The following is a 15,964-nucleotide window of genomic DNA, read 5'->3' as shown; positions in this document are numbered from 1 at the left end:
TCAGGTTCTGCTCCCTCTCTCTCTGCTTCTCCCCTGCTCACACTCCATCTCTCTCAAAAATAAAGATTTAACAAAATTTTAAAAAATCCTCATCTTCAGGCTGAAATAAATATAAATCAAAGCTGAATTAAGTTCCTTTAAAACCTGGCTTGACACCCCACACCCCGCCACAAACAGGCAACTCCCACCTGTTTGCCTTTTTTTTATTTTTTTTAAATTTTTTTTTTTTTCTCAACGTTTTTATTTATTTTTGGGACAGAGAGAGACAGAGCATGAACGGGGGAGGGGCAGAGACAGAGGGAGACACAGAATCGGAAACAGGCTCCAGGCTCCGAGCCATCAGCCCAGAGCCTGACGCGGGGCTCGAACTCACGGACCGCGAGATCGTGACCTGGCTGAAGTCGGACGCTTAACCGACTGCGCCACCCAGGCGCCCCTACCTGTTTGCCTTTTAAAATTATGTACAGACTGATAGTGATTGTGTGCATTTGGGAAACCAATTTCAGACGTATAACAAACACTTTGAATTGTTCATTGTCTCTAATCCAATAATTCTGTTTCCTAGAATCGATCACAATGGAAAAAACTTTTATTTAGATTTAAATATTTTTTATTAAGCCTTTTAAATAAGTATGGAAAATGTTATCATATATGTTAAAGAAAAATGTATTTCAGTAATGCAAAGGTAATTGCATGAGAAGTATGGGAAAGAGGAAATAAATGCTGAACAATAAAAGAGATGGTTAAAATAAATTCTGGTATATTTGATTCACATTTAGCTATTCACAAAATATTTAATGATGAAGCAATACATAATAGACAAAGCATGCAAATGTTAACAATTATTATTTCAAGGGGTGGAGTTATAGAAGGTTTTTATTTTCTTCTCTGTACTTTGTTGTATTTTCCGTATCTCTAAAATAGAAGCAAGAAAAATGTTACCAAGAACGCTAGTTCAAACCATAATGGAAAAGTATGGAAGGAATACGTGTGAATATTTTATAAAACAATTTTACAGATTAAAAAGACACAAAGAGGGGCACCTGGGTGGCTCAGTCAGTTAAGCATATGACTCTTGATTTTGGCTCAGGCTTTACGCCGCAGAGATGATGTGGCAGGAGAGCAGGGGGCTTTGCCGTCAACCATACCCCAGTTTCTGATTTTACCCGCTTTATTTGTCTACACCTCGATGGAGAGTTAAAACAAGCAAAGGAAACAGGAGCTATTAACGGGGTTTTGTTTGCTTGTTTGTCTTTCAAACATGAAATCTTTAACAGAAATCTCTGGCGTTTCTGTTAAAGGGAACTGTAAGTCAGCCATACTGTTCGGGAGTCGACAGCTTGGGACAGAACTGCGTGACAATGAAACCCCTCATCTGAACACCCACCTTGTTTTCCAGGACATCAAATGCAAGCATTTATAAAGGGCCACCTCAGTCAGGGCCACTAAGGATGTCATGAGCCCTTCCCGGAGGATCTTGATACCTAGGAGCAGAGAGAATTGCAGCTGGCAGGGGGGGACTTAGAAATCATCTAGTTCAATTCTTCCTTTTGTACACACGGAAAGCATCTCAAAGAGCCTGAAGGTCATACACTGAGAAAGGGGCAGGTTGGGGTCTAAGACACGGATTTCCCAGATCTAGCAGGTTCTTCCCTCAGAGTCTGACTTAGCCGTGCAGAGGGGAAACACAGAAAGGGATTCTTGTTGGGCTGGCCCAGGGTGGGAACTGGGGGGGAGGGGAGGGCACAAAAAGATGATGGATAGAATCAGAGAAGTAAACGGTGCCTGAAGATGTGACCTCTCCTCTCTTCCACCCTCAGAACTCTGCGAAGTCTGCTCTGATTCCTGGAGGGCTCTGTGTCATTAAGGGGGTGCGTCCTCCAGGATTCAGATACGTATCAGCTGGAGGTGGTGATAATGGCCACAGGACAAGCTGGCTGCAGGGGTGAGCCAGGAACCTTTTGTCCACATGCCCATAAAACATGAGGCTGGTTTGTAACATTCGTTTTCATTTGCATTATTAAATTAAATGTGGCAAAAAAAAAAAAAAGCCCAAAACCAAAAACCCCACATGACCGATCCTTGATAAATAAACCCATCACCCACTACAAAGTCACTGGTGTTCCTAGCTGAAATGGAATTTTGTAGGATTTGCAATTCGGAATGGATGAATTACAGGTTGTTTGGCATTTCAAACTGGCTTTGAAAACTCTCCAGTAATTTGCCCCATCAGGCCATCTTTTCAGCAATTCAAAGTATGGCTTTTTTTTTCCTTTCTGTACCTCTATCCCCTCACTTAGCCCCCCTCCTTAGCCATAGGATTTTTCCCTATGAGTCAGAATGAAAGAAACATCACCAGGTAAATGGCCACACTGTTCAGCATTTCCCCTTCTCTGCCTGGCTAATACCATCTCTCTCTTCAACCCCCTGCAGATTCAGGATGCCTGGGTGGCTCAGTCAGTTAAGCGTCTGACTCTGGATTTCAGCTCAGGTCATGATCCCAGGGTTGTGGGATCAAGCCTCATGTCACGCTCTGCACTGAGAGTGGAGCCTGCTTGGGATTCTCTCTCTCTCTCTCTCTCTCTCTCTCTCTCTCTCTCTCTCCTTCTCTCTTTCTCTCTCTCTCTCTGGACCTCTACCCTTGCTCTCACGCTATCTCTCTCTCTCTTAAATAAAAATAAAGACATTAAGAAAAAAAAAAGGGGGCACCTGGGTGGCTCAGTCGGTTAAGCGTCCAACTTCAGCTCAGGTCATGATCTCACAGTCTATGAGTTTGAGCCCCGCATCGGGCTCTGTGCTGATGGCTCAGAGCCTGGGGCCTGCTTCAGATTCTGTGTCTCCCTCTCTCTGCTCCTCCCCTGCTCATGCTCTGTCTCTCTCTGTCTCAAAAATAAATAAAAACATTAAAAAAACAAACAAACAAACAAACCCTGTAGGGGCACCTGAGTGGTTCAGTCAGTTGAGTGTCTGACTTTGGTTCATGTCATGATCTTCCAGCTTGTGAAATCGAGCCCTGAAGTGGGCTCTGTGCTATTAGTGTGCAGCCTACTTCAGATCCTCTGTCTCCCTCTCTCTGCCTCTCCCCCACTCATTCTCTCTCTCTCTAAAAAAAAAAAAAATATATATATATATATATATGTTAATATTTTATTTATTTTTGAGAGAGAGAGAGAGACAGAGTGCAAGCAGGGGAAGGGCAAAGAGAGAGGGAGACACAGAATCTGAAGCAGGCTCTAGGCTCCCAGCTGTCAGCACAGAGCCCAACACGGGGCTCAAACTCATGAACCACGAGATCATGACCTGAGCTGAAGCCAGACACTTAACAAACTAAGCCACCCAGATGCCCCTATATATAATATAATATGATATGATATGATATATATTATATATAATATAATATATATATATAATATATATTAACCCTAAAGGTTCCATTTCTTCCCCACTTCTTCTAGGAAGGCTTCTGGGTCCCTCGATCTCCTATACCACCTCAACCCAGTTAGGACTCAAGCATGTTACTTTTTTTAATGGGTACATACCCTCCTGCTACTTCGGAAGGTAGCACAGGGTGTCTTGCCATCCCTGAACCCAGTGACTAATGCCCTGCCTAGCACTCCAGAGGTGCTCAGTAAATATTTGTGGAAGAAACAAATGGGGATCCTTCTTTACACCACGTCGAGAGGAAGCTAGGCTGTTTCTCAGATTGCAAAGCCCGTCGCATCCTCTCGCCAGAGTGCGAAGAGCCAGGCGGGAGGCCCGTGAGGACACCTCTCTGAACGCAGTCCCTTTCCCTCAGTGCAGACAGGAACAGGCTGGCCTGGGATCCATCCCTGCTTTCCAGGGTCACTGGCGAGTCCCTTCTATACAAATGCATCTTGCAGGTGCCTCAGAAAAAAAGCCAGACATCCCCCCTTCTGTCCCACATGGGCACGATTCGGGAGCACCAACTCGGCCGGGCGGCATTTCAGATATAATTTGCCTAACTCACCTCATGACCAAAACCTGTAAACTTGGATATGTGGGCAGAAATGTTCAGCTGTGTTGAATCAGCGATGATGCCAAATAGCTATCCTACTCACCAAACCCGGGAAGCGTGATTTAAAACAGAAAAGAGGGGGCGCCTGGGTGGCGCAGTCGGTTAAGCGTCCGACTTCAACCAGGTCACGATCTCGCGGTCCGTGAGTTCGAGCCCCGTGTCGGGCTCTGGGCTGATGGCTCAGAGCCTGGAGCCTGTTTCCGATTCTGTGTCTCCCTCTCTCTCTGCCCCTCCCCCGTTCATGCTCTGTCTCTCTCTGTCCCAAAAATAAATAAACGTTGAAAAAAAAAAATTTAAAACAGAAAAGAGGATTTCCTTTGCCGGGCAGGATTTTCCCATCAAAATGACTTTCTACAACATTGATTGACAAAAGTTTACCCTCAGATCCCAAACTGCATTCAGGTGCTAGTCTGTACAGATGCCGACATCTCACACTCTGGTGAAAACCAGTCACACACTCCGTGGCCCGGGGCTCCGAGAACTTTTTTACTTAGCCGTATTTCCCAATCCTTGCCTAAGACATTTTGAACATACCAACATTTAACGTTTTCATTTTAAAACTAGAGCCCAGACGCAAAGCGTAGGGAATATATTACATAATAGTAATTGTTTCGAAATGAACAAGTATCTGGTAAGTATCTGGTAACAACAATATTTCCTCAGGCTGCACCTAGAGCGGTAAGGAAATCATATCGATTATTTTCATTCTGAATAGAAAATGCGTGTGAACAGGAAGCCGTTTACTTTAGTTTGCTAGTTAGGCAGATAACGCCATAGCTGCCAACTTTATTTATGAAAGGCTCCCGCCCCTAACAGAGCACACATTTCCAGAAATGTTGTCCATCACTGGTGATCCGCCACAAATCTCAGCAGATGGGCTACACCTTGCGTTGAGTCAGTGGATCGAGAAGTTTAAACTGTTGATTTTTTTTTTTTAATGCTGTCAGAAGTACTTCCAAAGGGAGAGGCAGTGTGATGTCTGAAATGGGAAAACCTTATAACCAAAGTAAGAATTATTGCTATGATTTCAAAATTCACCTGATAAAATCAACAAGGACCTTTTAGGTCTACATGTCATGTGGGAAATGCACTGAGTTGGGTGCTACCCTTCAAAGTCATCAAATACCCTCCCCCCTCCTTGCTAGGGAATGGGGTCAGTGAAGGCAAGAAGTCCCTACCTTGGATACCCTACTCTTTGCTGTAACTGAACAGCCGACTTAGACCCCTGTTTTCCTTGGCCACGTGCTAAGGCATCAGCAGTAGCTGCCTATCCATAAACATATTTACTTCCTGCACTAAAACCCACAGGCTACATAATAAAGAAAAGACAGGTGACAGAGCAGTGTTCCCTTATGATTGGCAAGCCACTTGCATTAATGGATCACTTGAGTCACGGCAGTAGTTAAGTTTAAAAAAAAAAAAAAAAAAACTTAACCCCGCACTGCACATATACATACCTGCAAAAAAAAAAAAAAAATGTGACTTGAGCCTCATGATGTTTGTTCTGCTGTTAAGATTCATTCCCTCTTCTATAGCTTGAGGTAAACCAGATGTGATTACCACCATCCGTGAGCTTAGCTGATGCATTAAAGCATTTCCTTAGCTTGGTATTAAAATCACAGCCTTAAATATGTTCCTTTGGGCTGTTTTCCAAAATATTTGCTTGGCAAATACATTCCAGGAATGCTATATGGTTTTCTTTTTCTTTTCTTTTTATTGTCCACATAAAGAATATTTACCTAAGAAAAACTCCTGTCCGTACTACAAATAATATCTTGTACATCTATTTGAAATAGACTCCATGAGTATTTGTCTTTACACATGAACACTCATTCTACAGTCATTAATGCCAGCAAGCAGAGAGGCACAAATTAAGAAATTGAAGGCATATCTTTACTACTCCATGTAATACAAGTATTCATCCAAATACCCAAGTTATATGGCTACACCCGGAGTAAGTGGGTATTTCTTTTAAAAGCATCCAGATGTTGTGAGTGGTAAGGGAAGCATTTGAAATATTTAGATGTCTTTCGGTCAAAGTGAGCAATAAATTGTCTTCACGTATCTGCACGCTTATCACAGAGAAGGTGCCGAGAAACAGGTTCTAAATAGGACCATTTAACAGAACAACAACAAAAAAAACTCAGTAAAAGAAAGGATGGGCTGTTAATTTGTATATGTTAATTAGCCTACGGTTTCCAGCTTACAGGAAGGACAACGTTTGAAAGGCTGTATTTTATATCACATGATCACTCAAGAGAATTTACACTGTTTTCCTTTTAGCATACATCAGTTGAACATCAAAGTCCAATAAGGCCAGACTCTACCAGAAACTTCTAGGACAAATCTATTTGTAAATAATAGTCATGCCATCAGCAAGTACTTAGATAATTTCTGTGCAACATAAGCATTCAGACTTGGGGGGTAGTGATGTCAAATCCTAAAACCCTTTTGTATAAGAAAATGAAAACAGAACACAGTTGGAGGGATTCCACGTGAGGAGAATGTGCTCTGCAAACTGCCTCTTGCCAATACTGATAAAGAGGAATTATGAGAACAGAATCAAATGACAACTTTCACCTGCGTTCATTTCAGATTAAAAATTTTTGCATTTCTAAATATTTTTTTCCTCGTTAGTATAGTGGTAAGTATCCCCGCCTCTCTGAATATTTTTTGTAAACGATGCAAATATGAAACTACCAGAATTACTGTTTTTAAGTGCCAATGGGGGCTTCCGGGTGGCTCGGTCAATTAAGCTTCTCTTGATTTCAGCTCAGGTCAGGATTTCACGGTTTGTGAGTTCAAGCCCCATGCTGGGCTTTGTGCTAACAACGCAGAGCCTGCTTGGGATTCTCTGTCTCCCTCTTTCTCTGCCCCTTCCCTGCTCTATTTCTCTTTAAATTGATTAATTAATAAAATAAAATAAAATAAAATAAAGTAAAGTAAAGTAAAATAAAATAAAATAAAATAGAATAAAATAAACTAAGTGGCCTGGGTGGCTCAGTCCGTTAAGCATCCGACTTCGGCTCAGATCATTATCTCACCGTTCCTGAGTTCGAGCCCTACATCGGGCTCTGGGCTGACAGCTCAGAGCCTGGAACCTGCTTTGGATTCTGTATCTCCCTCTCTCTCTCTCTCTCTCTGCCTCTCTCCAGCTTGCACTCTGTCTCTGTCTCTCTCTTTCTCTCTCCCCAAAATAAATAAACATTAAAAAAATTAATAAATAAACAAATGCCAATGTTTAATTCTGGTTCTGGATGTCACCCTGTAGGAGGAGAGCTCCTCTTCCACTCTATGCAGATCCAGGTCTCCCACCTGCTCAGGCTCAAAGGGGCAGGAAGTTGTGACAGCCAGCTTGTGGGGTACAGGAAGTTCCTGATTTTAGCAGCTCCGGCCCCCAAGAGGTGAGCGAATCAGACAGCAGCCTAGGCATGACAAGGGGGGCAGAGGGTGAATTCATTTTGCAGAAATGTGCAACCCTGCATTTTAAAAATCTCTCGGCAACTCCAAAGAAACCACCGCACGGTCCTCAGATAAGCCTCGAGCGTTACAAATGCCGTTAGTCCTTGCCATGTAGGAGGTGACAATTTTCTATCGATCCCTCAGCCTTCGTTAGTCAGGGAATGACAAGGAATTTCCAAGGTGAAGGAGTCTCCAAGAGCCCCCCAAGGCTGGTTTCCACAGAAGCACTGACCTATTTTTAATTAGTGAAAGAAATGCCACAGTTAGGCCCTGGAGCACAGAAACGTGGTTCCGTGGTTTTAGAAAAAGGAGGCAAAGCAGGCTGATCAGAAGAGCCCACTTCCTTTCCTTGGGCAGGTGAAGGAGGCTGAGTTGCTGACAACATTAATTAACTGAGAGAAGCAGCAGGAGCCGCTAAATGATGACAGTGGAAGCCCCTGCCCCCGCCCCCCCCCCCCCACCTCCCAGCTTGCCCTGCGGTTCTGCGGCCTCTCAACAACTCTGGGGGGCCAAGGCCGGGGCCAGGGCGGGGCCCCGGGGAGCCTGCGCGCTCCTGCTCCTATCCGATGAGCTGTGTTTGTTTCTAATTCTAGATACGCCAGCTGTACCTGAAATTCTAATTACACGATTTAAACAAACACTATGTAGAGCAATGAAACATTCACTTGAAGGAGACTTCTTGTCTCTACATACGCCAAGGTTCAAAACCTTGGGAAAATTCAGTCATGTTTGAGAGAGAAAAAAGAGGAGGCTGAGGACTGTTTTGCAAGCGCTCTGTCCATCTCCAGGGAAACCCAAACTGGAAAGTGTCAGCGATGCATTATTGTTGCGGTTTCTGCAAGACGGGCCACGAGAAGAGGAACTAGGAGGTGGTTTGAGAGACCTGTGTCCTATAATAAAAGCTACACCGTCTGGCTGTGTCTTATTGCGAATTTCTTTCGTCACGGACAGCACGCTGGCTATTCCAATACTGCGGGAGAAAGCTCTGGTCCTTTGTTGGCCTTTTTAAGCCTCTTTGGTGGCAGCTTACTGGCTTGGAAAGGAAGCAGCTGGGGGTAGGGGAGAGTGATACTGTCCGGGGAACTCCGCGGGAGGGGAGCCCACTTCGTAGGAAAAACAGAAAGCACCCCAGCAGGACAGTCTGCAGACCGGAAAGAGAGAATTACGCAGGTATTATGGCCAGAACGGCGAGCACAAAAGAGCAACTTCACAGTGGAGGAAGCTGGCTCGCTGATTTCCCCAGCTCCTGTCTGGCCCCGGTGCAATTTCTGCACCGTCTGTAAACCGGGGCCAACAGCAGCTGATTGTTTCCAGAGTCCGCGGAAAGGCTTGCGGGCCAGCAGTAATGAAACAGAAAAAGAAGTGTTCTTCCAATCGGAGGAAGTGCATGCTAAAATTGGCCCTTGGCCCTGTGGCCGAATTCCTCTGCAGCCAAGCCCCAAGCAAATGACTTTGCCTTAATGGGCCCAGCTGTAAAATGGGGGAACCCGTACGGAGATGCACACGGGGCGGGGGGGGGGGGGGGGCTTTAATTAACGAGAAACACTCCCACTCGTTACAACAACGTACAGCGGAAATGCACGTACCCACGTGGGCCACTTGAAGCACACGGTGAAGGCTCTGAGAATCCGTGCCCCGGTGGGCCTCCCTAAGAAGTCAGCAATTTTTCATGGAGGATTTGGGTTTTAAAGAAACTGACTGCCTTCGGGCGGTCATGCTTCAGTAGAGAAACCCTCTGCGGGATGGCCAGCCCCAGCAGGGAGTTCCAGAGCAAAACCAACTCCCAGCTGCAAAGCAAGTACACGCTTTAGCCACTGGGTAAGCCCACAAGTACCCAGACTTCACTGGTTCCCTGGAAAACCCAGGTGGGAAAACGGGAACACCTTCCTAACGAGCCTGCTGCTGTCTAAAATCCCCCATCTAAATACAAACAAGATTCTTCCTTTATTAAACCTTTCCTTTCTTGGATTATCTCCCACTAATTCGTTGCCTGCTTCTGCCTCTTGATAAAGAAAGCCAGGTATATTATTTTTAAAAGGTCTTAGGGAAACTTGTGGTTGCCAAAAAGGAGTGATAACACCCTCCCCAAAACGACAAACCCATTTTTTAAAGCCTCTCCTCACTGCTAGATGCATTATTTTATTGAAATCCTTACAACCTCACAAGATAGTTTTTATTGTCCTCTTTGGGGGGAGGGGGGAGGGGCAGGGTGTTTAGCATAAATGCAGCCTGTGGACGGTCTAACTCGAATCAGAGCAGAGACTCTGAGGCTCAGGCTGTCTGCCTCGCTCTACTGTCTTAACGAGAGTCCCCAGCCGGGTGCCCCGATCCCAACACCTATAGCCTCGCTCTTAAACAGGCGGATGTTATTTTTAAAACTTTGGTCACCTTTGTAAAGTTATAGATGATAGAATTCACTCTGGTGCAAAGTTACAGACATAGGTACACAGTCAGGTAACTACCACCACGATCAAGGTACAGAATGGTTCTGTTACACACACACCCAAATTCCTCTCTGTTGCGCTTTGTGAATCATTCTCTTCCCCCAATTCTTGGCAACAGCTCATTAGTTTTACCCTTTTTTAGAAAATATCTACCCATCTTAACACATCTGCCACTCACGAATTCAAAGGGTGACCGACCACCCTTCGATGTGAATGTAAACCCAGAAAAGCGGTAAATTGGATGAGGCCTGGCGCAGGACACGAAGACATCACTGAAAGTTTAGCAAAGCTTTAAAATACCCTCTGTCTCCCCCACCCCTACCATGATAGCAGCAAAAAAAAAAAAAAAAAACCCTGTGGGAAACCCTCAGAATTTCAGTGGGTGGTGGGGAGCTGGGGGTGGGCCCCAGAGCTCAGAGAAGCAGCCACTGTAGTTCTGCTCCCTGGGGTACAGTCCGGGCCTCCTCCTCACCAGAAACTTTAAGTATCATTCCATGGTAAGGCTCTACACTATTCTTCCTTGGCTCTGAACTTCCTACTTCTAGGCAAACAGAGCTGTTTTCCCACAGTCAGACTGGCAGGTGCTTACAATCTTGTGCCCACTGGTAGGTGCTTTATAATCTTATGGAGGAAGAATAATCCTATACCTGGGAAAGTCATCCCCCAGAGAGCCTGGAAGAACACATGAGCACAGCAACAAAGGAAGGGAGGCAGGGAGACTGACTCCCGCAACAGGTGGAATTTGCTGAACCAGCCCTGAGCTCCAGGGAAGGCCCATGTCCCAGCCTGACCCCCCTCACACACCTGGCTTGACCCCTGCCCGTCCTGGCACTGAGCTCCTGGGAGCCCACCGTGGGCAGCCAACCCTACCTTCAAAGCCTAGGACCCTGAGCCCACTGTTTCTTCAGCTCAGGGCTCCCATTCGCTTGCTTGCACGCCACTTCCCTCCACACCAGAATTTTCTTTCCAGCCGGCCAACTGCAACAGGCAGCGAGTTTTCAGTCACTCTACCAACAGGGCTGGTGGCCAGGCTTTGGAGAGGATTCCACCTGCAGTGTTTCAGCTAACAAAGGAGTTGAGATCATCTATAGCCTAATTTAGAGCCTAATTTATGAGGCCAGCAGGATTCCAGAGACTGACAATAGCCTTCCTTCTCAGAAGGTTATTCAGTTCAAATATAGGATCAAGTATCAATTTCCCAAGCAGAAGGCGGTGACTGTAGCATGTGTTGTCAGCAAGTGTCTGCTCTCTGGGAAGACCAAGGGCCTACAGATAGGACAGGCAGGCCTACCTGGGGGCGGGGGACGTGGTAGCAAAGGCCCAGGGAGGGGAGGGACCTCTAATGTCAAATGTGAGCCATGAACATGAAATGACATGTTCCTCCAGCCTCACCAGGCTTTTGCTTCCTTTTAATATTCAGAACACCTGGGTACCTGGCCAGAAAAAGCTCCAAAGACCCCTGTTGTGGTTCTAAAATGGGAAAAGAAGTTTCCTAGAGTCCTTTTATCATAAGGTGTCTTCCTAGGGTTGGAGAGGTTGGGGGGAGAAAGATGGACTGGTGAGAGAAGGGAAGGGGAGGGGGGAAAGGGGAGAGAGGAGAGGGGAGGGGAGCTCTTCTCTGTTAATCTAGGTCAGCCTTGGAGTAAAATGTTATATAAATCCACATTTTCATTATATATATGATATATATCATATATATATATATATCATAAGCCAAGTATTAGGTTTTTTAAAAAAATGAAAAGAGCATGGGATGCCTGGATGGTTCAGTCACTTAAGCATCTGACTTCGACTTGGGTCATGATCTCGTGGTTCAGGAGTTCAAGCCCCGCATCAGGCTCTGCACTGACAGTGTGGAGCCTGCTTGGGATTCTGTCTCCCTCTGCCCCTCCCCCACTGGCGCTCGCTCTCTCTTTCAAAATAAATAAATAAACTGGGAAAAAAGTTTAAAGCCATGAAAAGAGCATATTACAAAGAGCATAAAGGCCCATTACCACCTTGTTTGGGCCAAAACAAAGCGATATGTACGTATATTTGAAAATGTGATTCTAATAAATAATGATATATAGATTCTAAATATATAATTAAAATCACAGGTGACATATGTAATAGTATATGCAATAATTATATGTTATATGTGACCTATATGGCATATGCTATATATGGTAATTATATACCAGGTTTATATTCTAACTCTAGCCATTAAATTAGAACATAGAACTAAATATGCCAAAAGTGATTTTTTTTTTTGTTCTATATTTTAAACTTCCGCAAAGATTCTACGTTATTTTGTAATCATATTCCAGGGTTATTAATACCTTCAAAAGTTTGCATGGTTCAGTGGGTCGCCCTCCCAATATTTACTGTTCCCATTTGGAGGGGGGATCCAGAGTACCCCTCAGGGTAGGCCCCCTGCTGGGGCTATGGGGATGGACAGACCTCCTTCTGTTCGCTGCCAGCGCAGTGCAGAGATGCGGTCAGGTGAACCTGCCACTCTTCGAAGGCCTGCCAAGGGATCCTCCTCTCGTCTTCAGAGTGGAGCCTGGAGGGGATGGCAGGAGTGGCTGGACCGGTAGCTCCCCCTGAGTCTTCTATAAGCCTCTCCTCTTCTGTGGACAGGGCGCTCCTGGCCTCCCGGAGCTGTAGGCTCTGGATGAGCAACCGACAAGCTTCCAAGTCAGCTTCCCACACTTTTCCGAGCAGTGGACACTTGCAGCTAAGACCCAGGGGAAACGAAGGCATGAAAATGTATTCAGTGACATTTCATCCTACCAACTCAATAGCCTGTCTACCTGGCTAAAAGTTAGCTAGTCTTCTTACTGTTAACAACTGAATTTTATATAGCGATGGACTGTTTCCACCAGAAGGTAGAGAGGGGCCAAATATGTGTCCGTCGAGTTAACAGTGAAATAACTCTTGGTCCTTCGCAGCTACTTGTTTTGGATCTGGTGTAATACAACACGGCCTCTGCTCATGTCTGTGCTCTAGCCCTGCTGGCTTCCTTTGAGTCCCCAGGCTTGTCCAACTCACCCAGCTAAGTGCATTTTCATGTGCTATTTCATATGCCTAGACTGTCCCTCCCCTCCCGCACACTCCCCTACCGACATCCACTCAGCCAACGTAAATGAATGAAGCAGTGCATAGGTAGTATAAACCATGGCAACAGCTAGGCAGCTTCAGTGGCAAAAAGAAATAAGGAAGAGTGGACTCCGGCTAATGGGAAGAGTATATCCAACTACAGACAGCGCTCTATCAGCCCAGGCCAACTAAAGTTTCAATTCCAACTGAAGGAATATATAGGCTCGATGTTCACAAAAACTTTGATTTTTCATGAAAAAGCAAAAATCTGGGATTTTATAGGAAAACAAACATGTTTCACCTCTCCATTCAGCTTCAGGCTGGATATTTTCTAGACATCTGTCTTCCCTTTAACAACCCCTCCTTCTACTATGTCTACTAATCTGCTATGCAATGTATCTATTGTGCTCTCAATTTCAATTACTTTTCAGTTCTACAATTTTTATTTCACTTTCTTTTCTACATTTTGGTGCTCTGTTTAAATGATCTATCATGCCCTCCAGCTTCTTAGGCATATTAATTATCATTATTTTAAAGCCTACATTTATAAATGATGAATTCTAATGGAAAAAGAATGAGACAGAAGCAACATTATTAAAATATTAGCTAAGAATGTCAAAATACTGACAAGGGATATCAAATTACACGTTCAGGAAACACTACAATCTTAAAACAGGAAAAATCAAAAGGAAAAAAAATGCTCCTGGGTTCATCGCAGTGAAACTGCTAGGCACCAAAGCCAGAATAAAATTCTTAAAAGCAGCCAGATTAAAAAAAAGGCATTAACTTCAAAGTAATAATAATACGGGTGGCAGAAATGGTAGAAGCCAAGAGATGATAAAACAGTATCTTTAAAATGCTGTAAGAAAATAACTGTCAATCTATAAATTATACAATCATTTTCAATTTCCTTCAAAAACAAAAGTAAAATGAGGATATTTCAGATACCTAAGAACTGAAATAATTCTTTGGCAACACATCCAGAAAAAAGGAAAGGATCCCGGTTGAAAACAAGGACATGCATAAAGAAATGAAAAACAATGGGAAGAATAAATATGTAGGTAAGTCTAAGTAAATGTGGATGTAAAAAACAGCAATAGTTTTTTTTGTGATCTAGAATACATGTCGAATTAAAATACATGACAACCAGCACAAAGGGAAGGAGGGTCCTTGTGTTGTCCAGAAAGCAAAAGAGTGCTCATTTATATCAGACTTTAAAAAGTCAAAAAATCATATGCAACCTTCTATGGTAATTTTAAAACAGGTTAAAAGAGTATATAACTGACAGGCTAATATGAGAGAACATTTTAAAAATTAAACCTACTTTATTGTTGTTTTGCTATAATGAAAGCAGTAAAGGAGACAGGAATGAACATGCTACAGATGGGGAAAGTGATAAAAATGGAAACATTTTTACCATAGAAAAATCAAATATATTAGATTTACATTAAATATAAACAATAAGGATTGTATTTAAAAGGCAAAGGTTTTGGGGCGCCTGGGTGGCGCAGTCGGTTAAGCGTCCGACTTCAGCCAGGTCACGATCTCGCGGTCCGTGAGTTCGAGCCCCGCGTCAGGCTCTGGGCTGATGGCTCAGAGCCTGGAGGCTGTTTCCGATTCTGTGTCTCCCTCTCTCTCTGCCCCTCCCCCGTTCATGCTCTGTCTCTCTCTGTCCCAAAAATAAATAAACATTGAAAAAAAAAAAAAAAGAAATTAAAAAAAAAAAAAAAGGCAAAGGTTTTAGACTAGAATAAAAAAAATCAAAAAATCAAAAAAAAAAATTTGTTGCTTACAAAAATATGCTTTAAAAATAAGGATACAAACAGATGACAAGTAACAGGGTAGGAATGATACATTATGAAAGCATTACTCTTTAGTGGGAAAAGGACAGTTTTTCAATGTATTATACTTATGTTGATTGAATATTACTATAGGAAAAAAATCAAATCATGATTACTGGCTCACATCATACAAACAAGTAGATTGTACATCAAAATGTGAAAGCTAAAACATCAAAACTCCTAGAAGATAATGTAGGATAACATCTTTATGACTTCATAGTAAGCAAAGATCTCTTAAATGAGATATAAAAAGGACAAGCCATAAAGAAAAAAATGATAAATTTGATTTCATTTATATCATGAACTTATATACTCAACAAAAAAACACCACTGAAAGAATGAAATTATAAGCCACAGAGTAGGAGAAATTATTTGTAACACATGTAACCAACAAAGGACTGATTTGAAAACATAGCAGGACTCCTACAAGTCAATAAGAAAGGACAGACAACCCACTTTTTATTTATTATTTTTAATTATTTATTTATTTTCAATGTTTATTTTTCAGAGAGAGAGAGAGGGAGCACAAGCAGGAGAGGGGTGGAGAGAGAGAAGGAGACACAGAATCCAAAGCAGACTCCAGGCTCTGAGCCATCAGCACAGAGCCCGATGCAGGGCTCAAACCCACAGACCGTGAGATCATGACCTGAGCTGAAGTTGGACGCTTGACTGACTGAGCCAGGTGCCCCGACAACCCACTTTTTAAAAAAGGCAAAGACGGAAACAGGTACTTCACAAAAGAGGACTTCTAAATGGCCAGTAAGTAACTGATGAAAGCATGCTCAACACTATTAATCATCAGGAAAATGCATGTTACACCACAACATGATGGACTACACATCAACAACGTGGCTAAAATTGGAAAGTCTGACAATACAAAGTGTCAGAAAAGGTACAGAGCTATTAGTATTCTCACATACTGATGGTGGGAGTGAACATGAATGCAGTGTCTTTAAAATCTCTTTGATGGATGTACTGATGTTGAAATCATGTCAATCATTAAGACCTAGCAATGCAACTCCTAAGTATGTACTCAATGAAATGCATATATTGTCAATTCTCATATTCATGGTGATTATGTTCCATAAAGTCACCACGACCGC

At 43.5% G+C, this 15,964-nt stretch overlaps 1 protein-coding gene across 1 annotated transcript in view; it reads right to left on the bottom strand.

Annotated features, from left to right (window-relative positions):
* The window catches only part of DISC1 (DISC1 scaffold protein), a 286,754-nt gene that overhangs the window by 16,372 nt on the left and 254,418 nt on the right, over positions 1-15,964 (bottom strand). Inside the window, exon 11 of the mRNA XM_032595167.1 lies at positions 12,382-12,658. Within this exon, the coding sequence (XP_032451058.1) occupies positions 12,382-12,658 (277 nt within the window). The remainder of the gene's footprint in view (positions 1-12,381; positions 12,659-15,964) is intronic.

Source organism: Lynx canadensis, chromosome D2 (genome assembly GCF_007474595.2).
Source record: "Lynx canadensis isolate LIC74 chromosome D2, mLynCan4.pri.v2, whole genome shotgun sequence".
Lineage (NCBI taxonomy): Eukaryota > Metazoa > Chordata > Mammalia > Carnivora > Felidae > Lynx > Lynx canadensis.
Note: the sequence above shows the minus strand (reverse complement) of the source record. Positions and strands in the feature narration are given on the sequence as shown.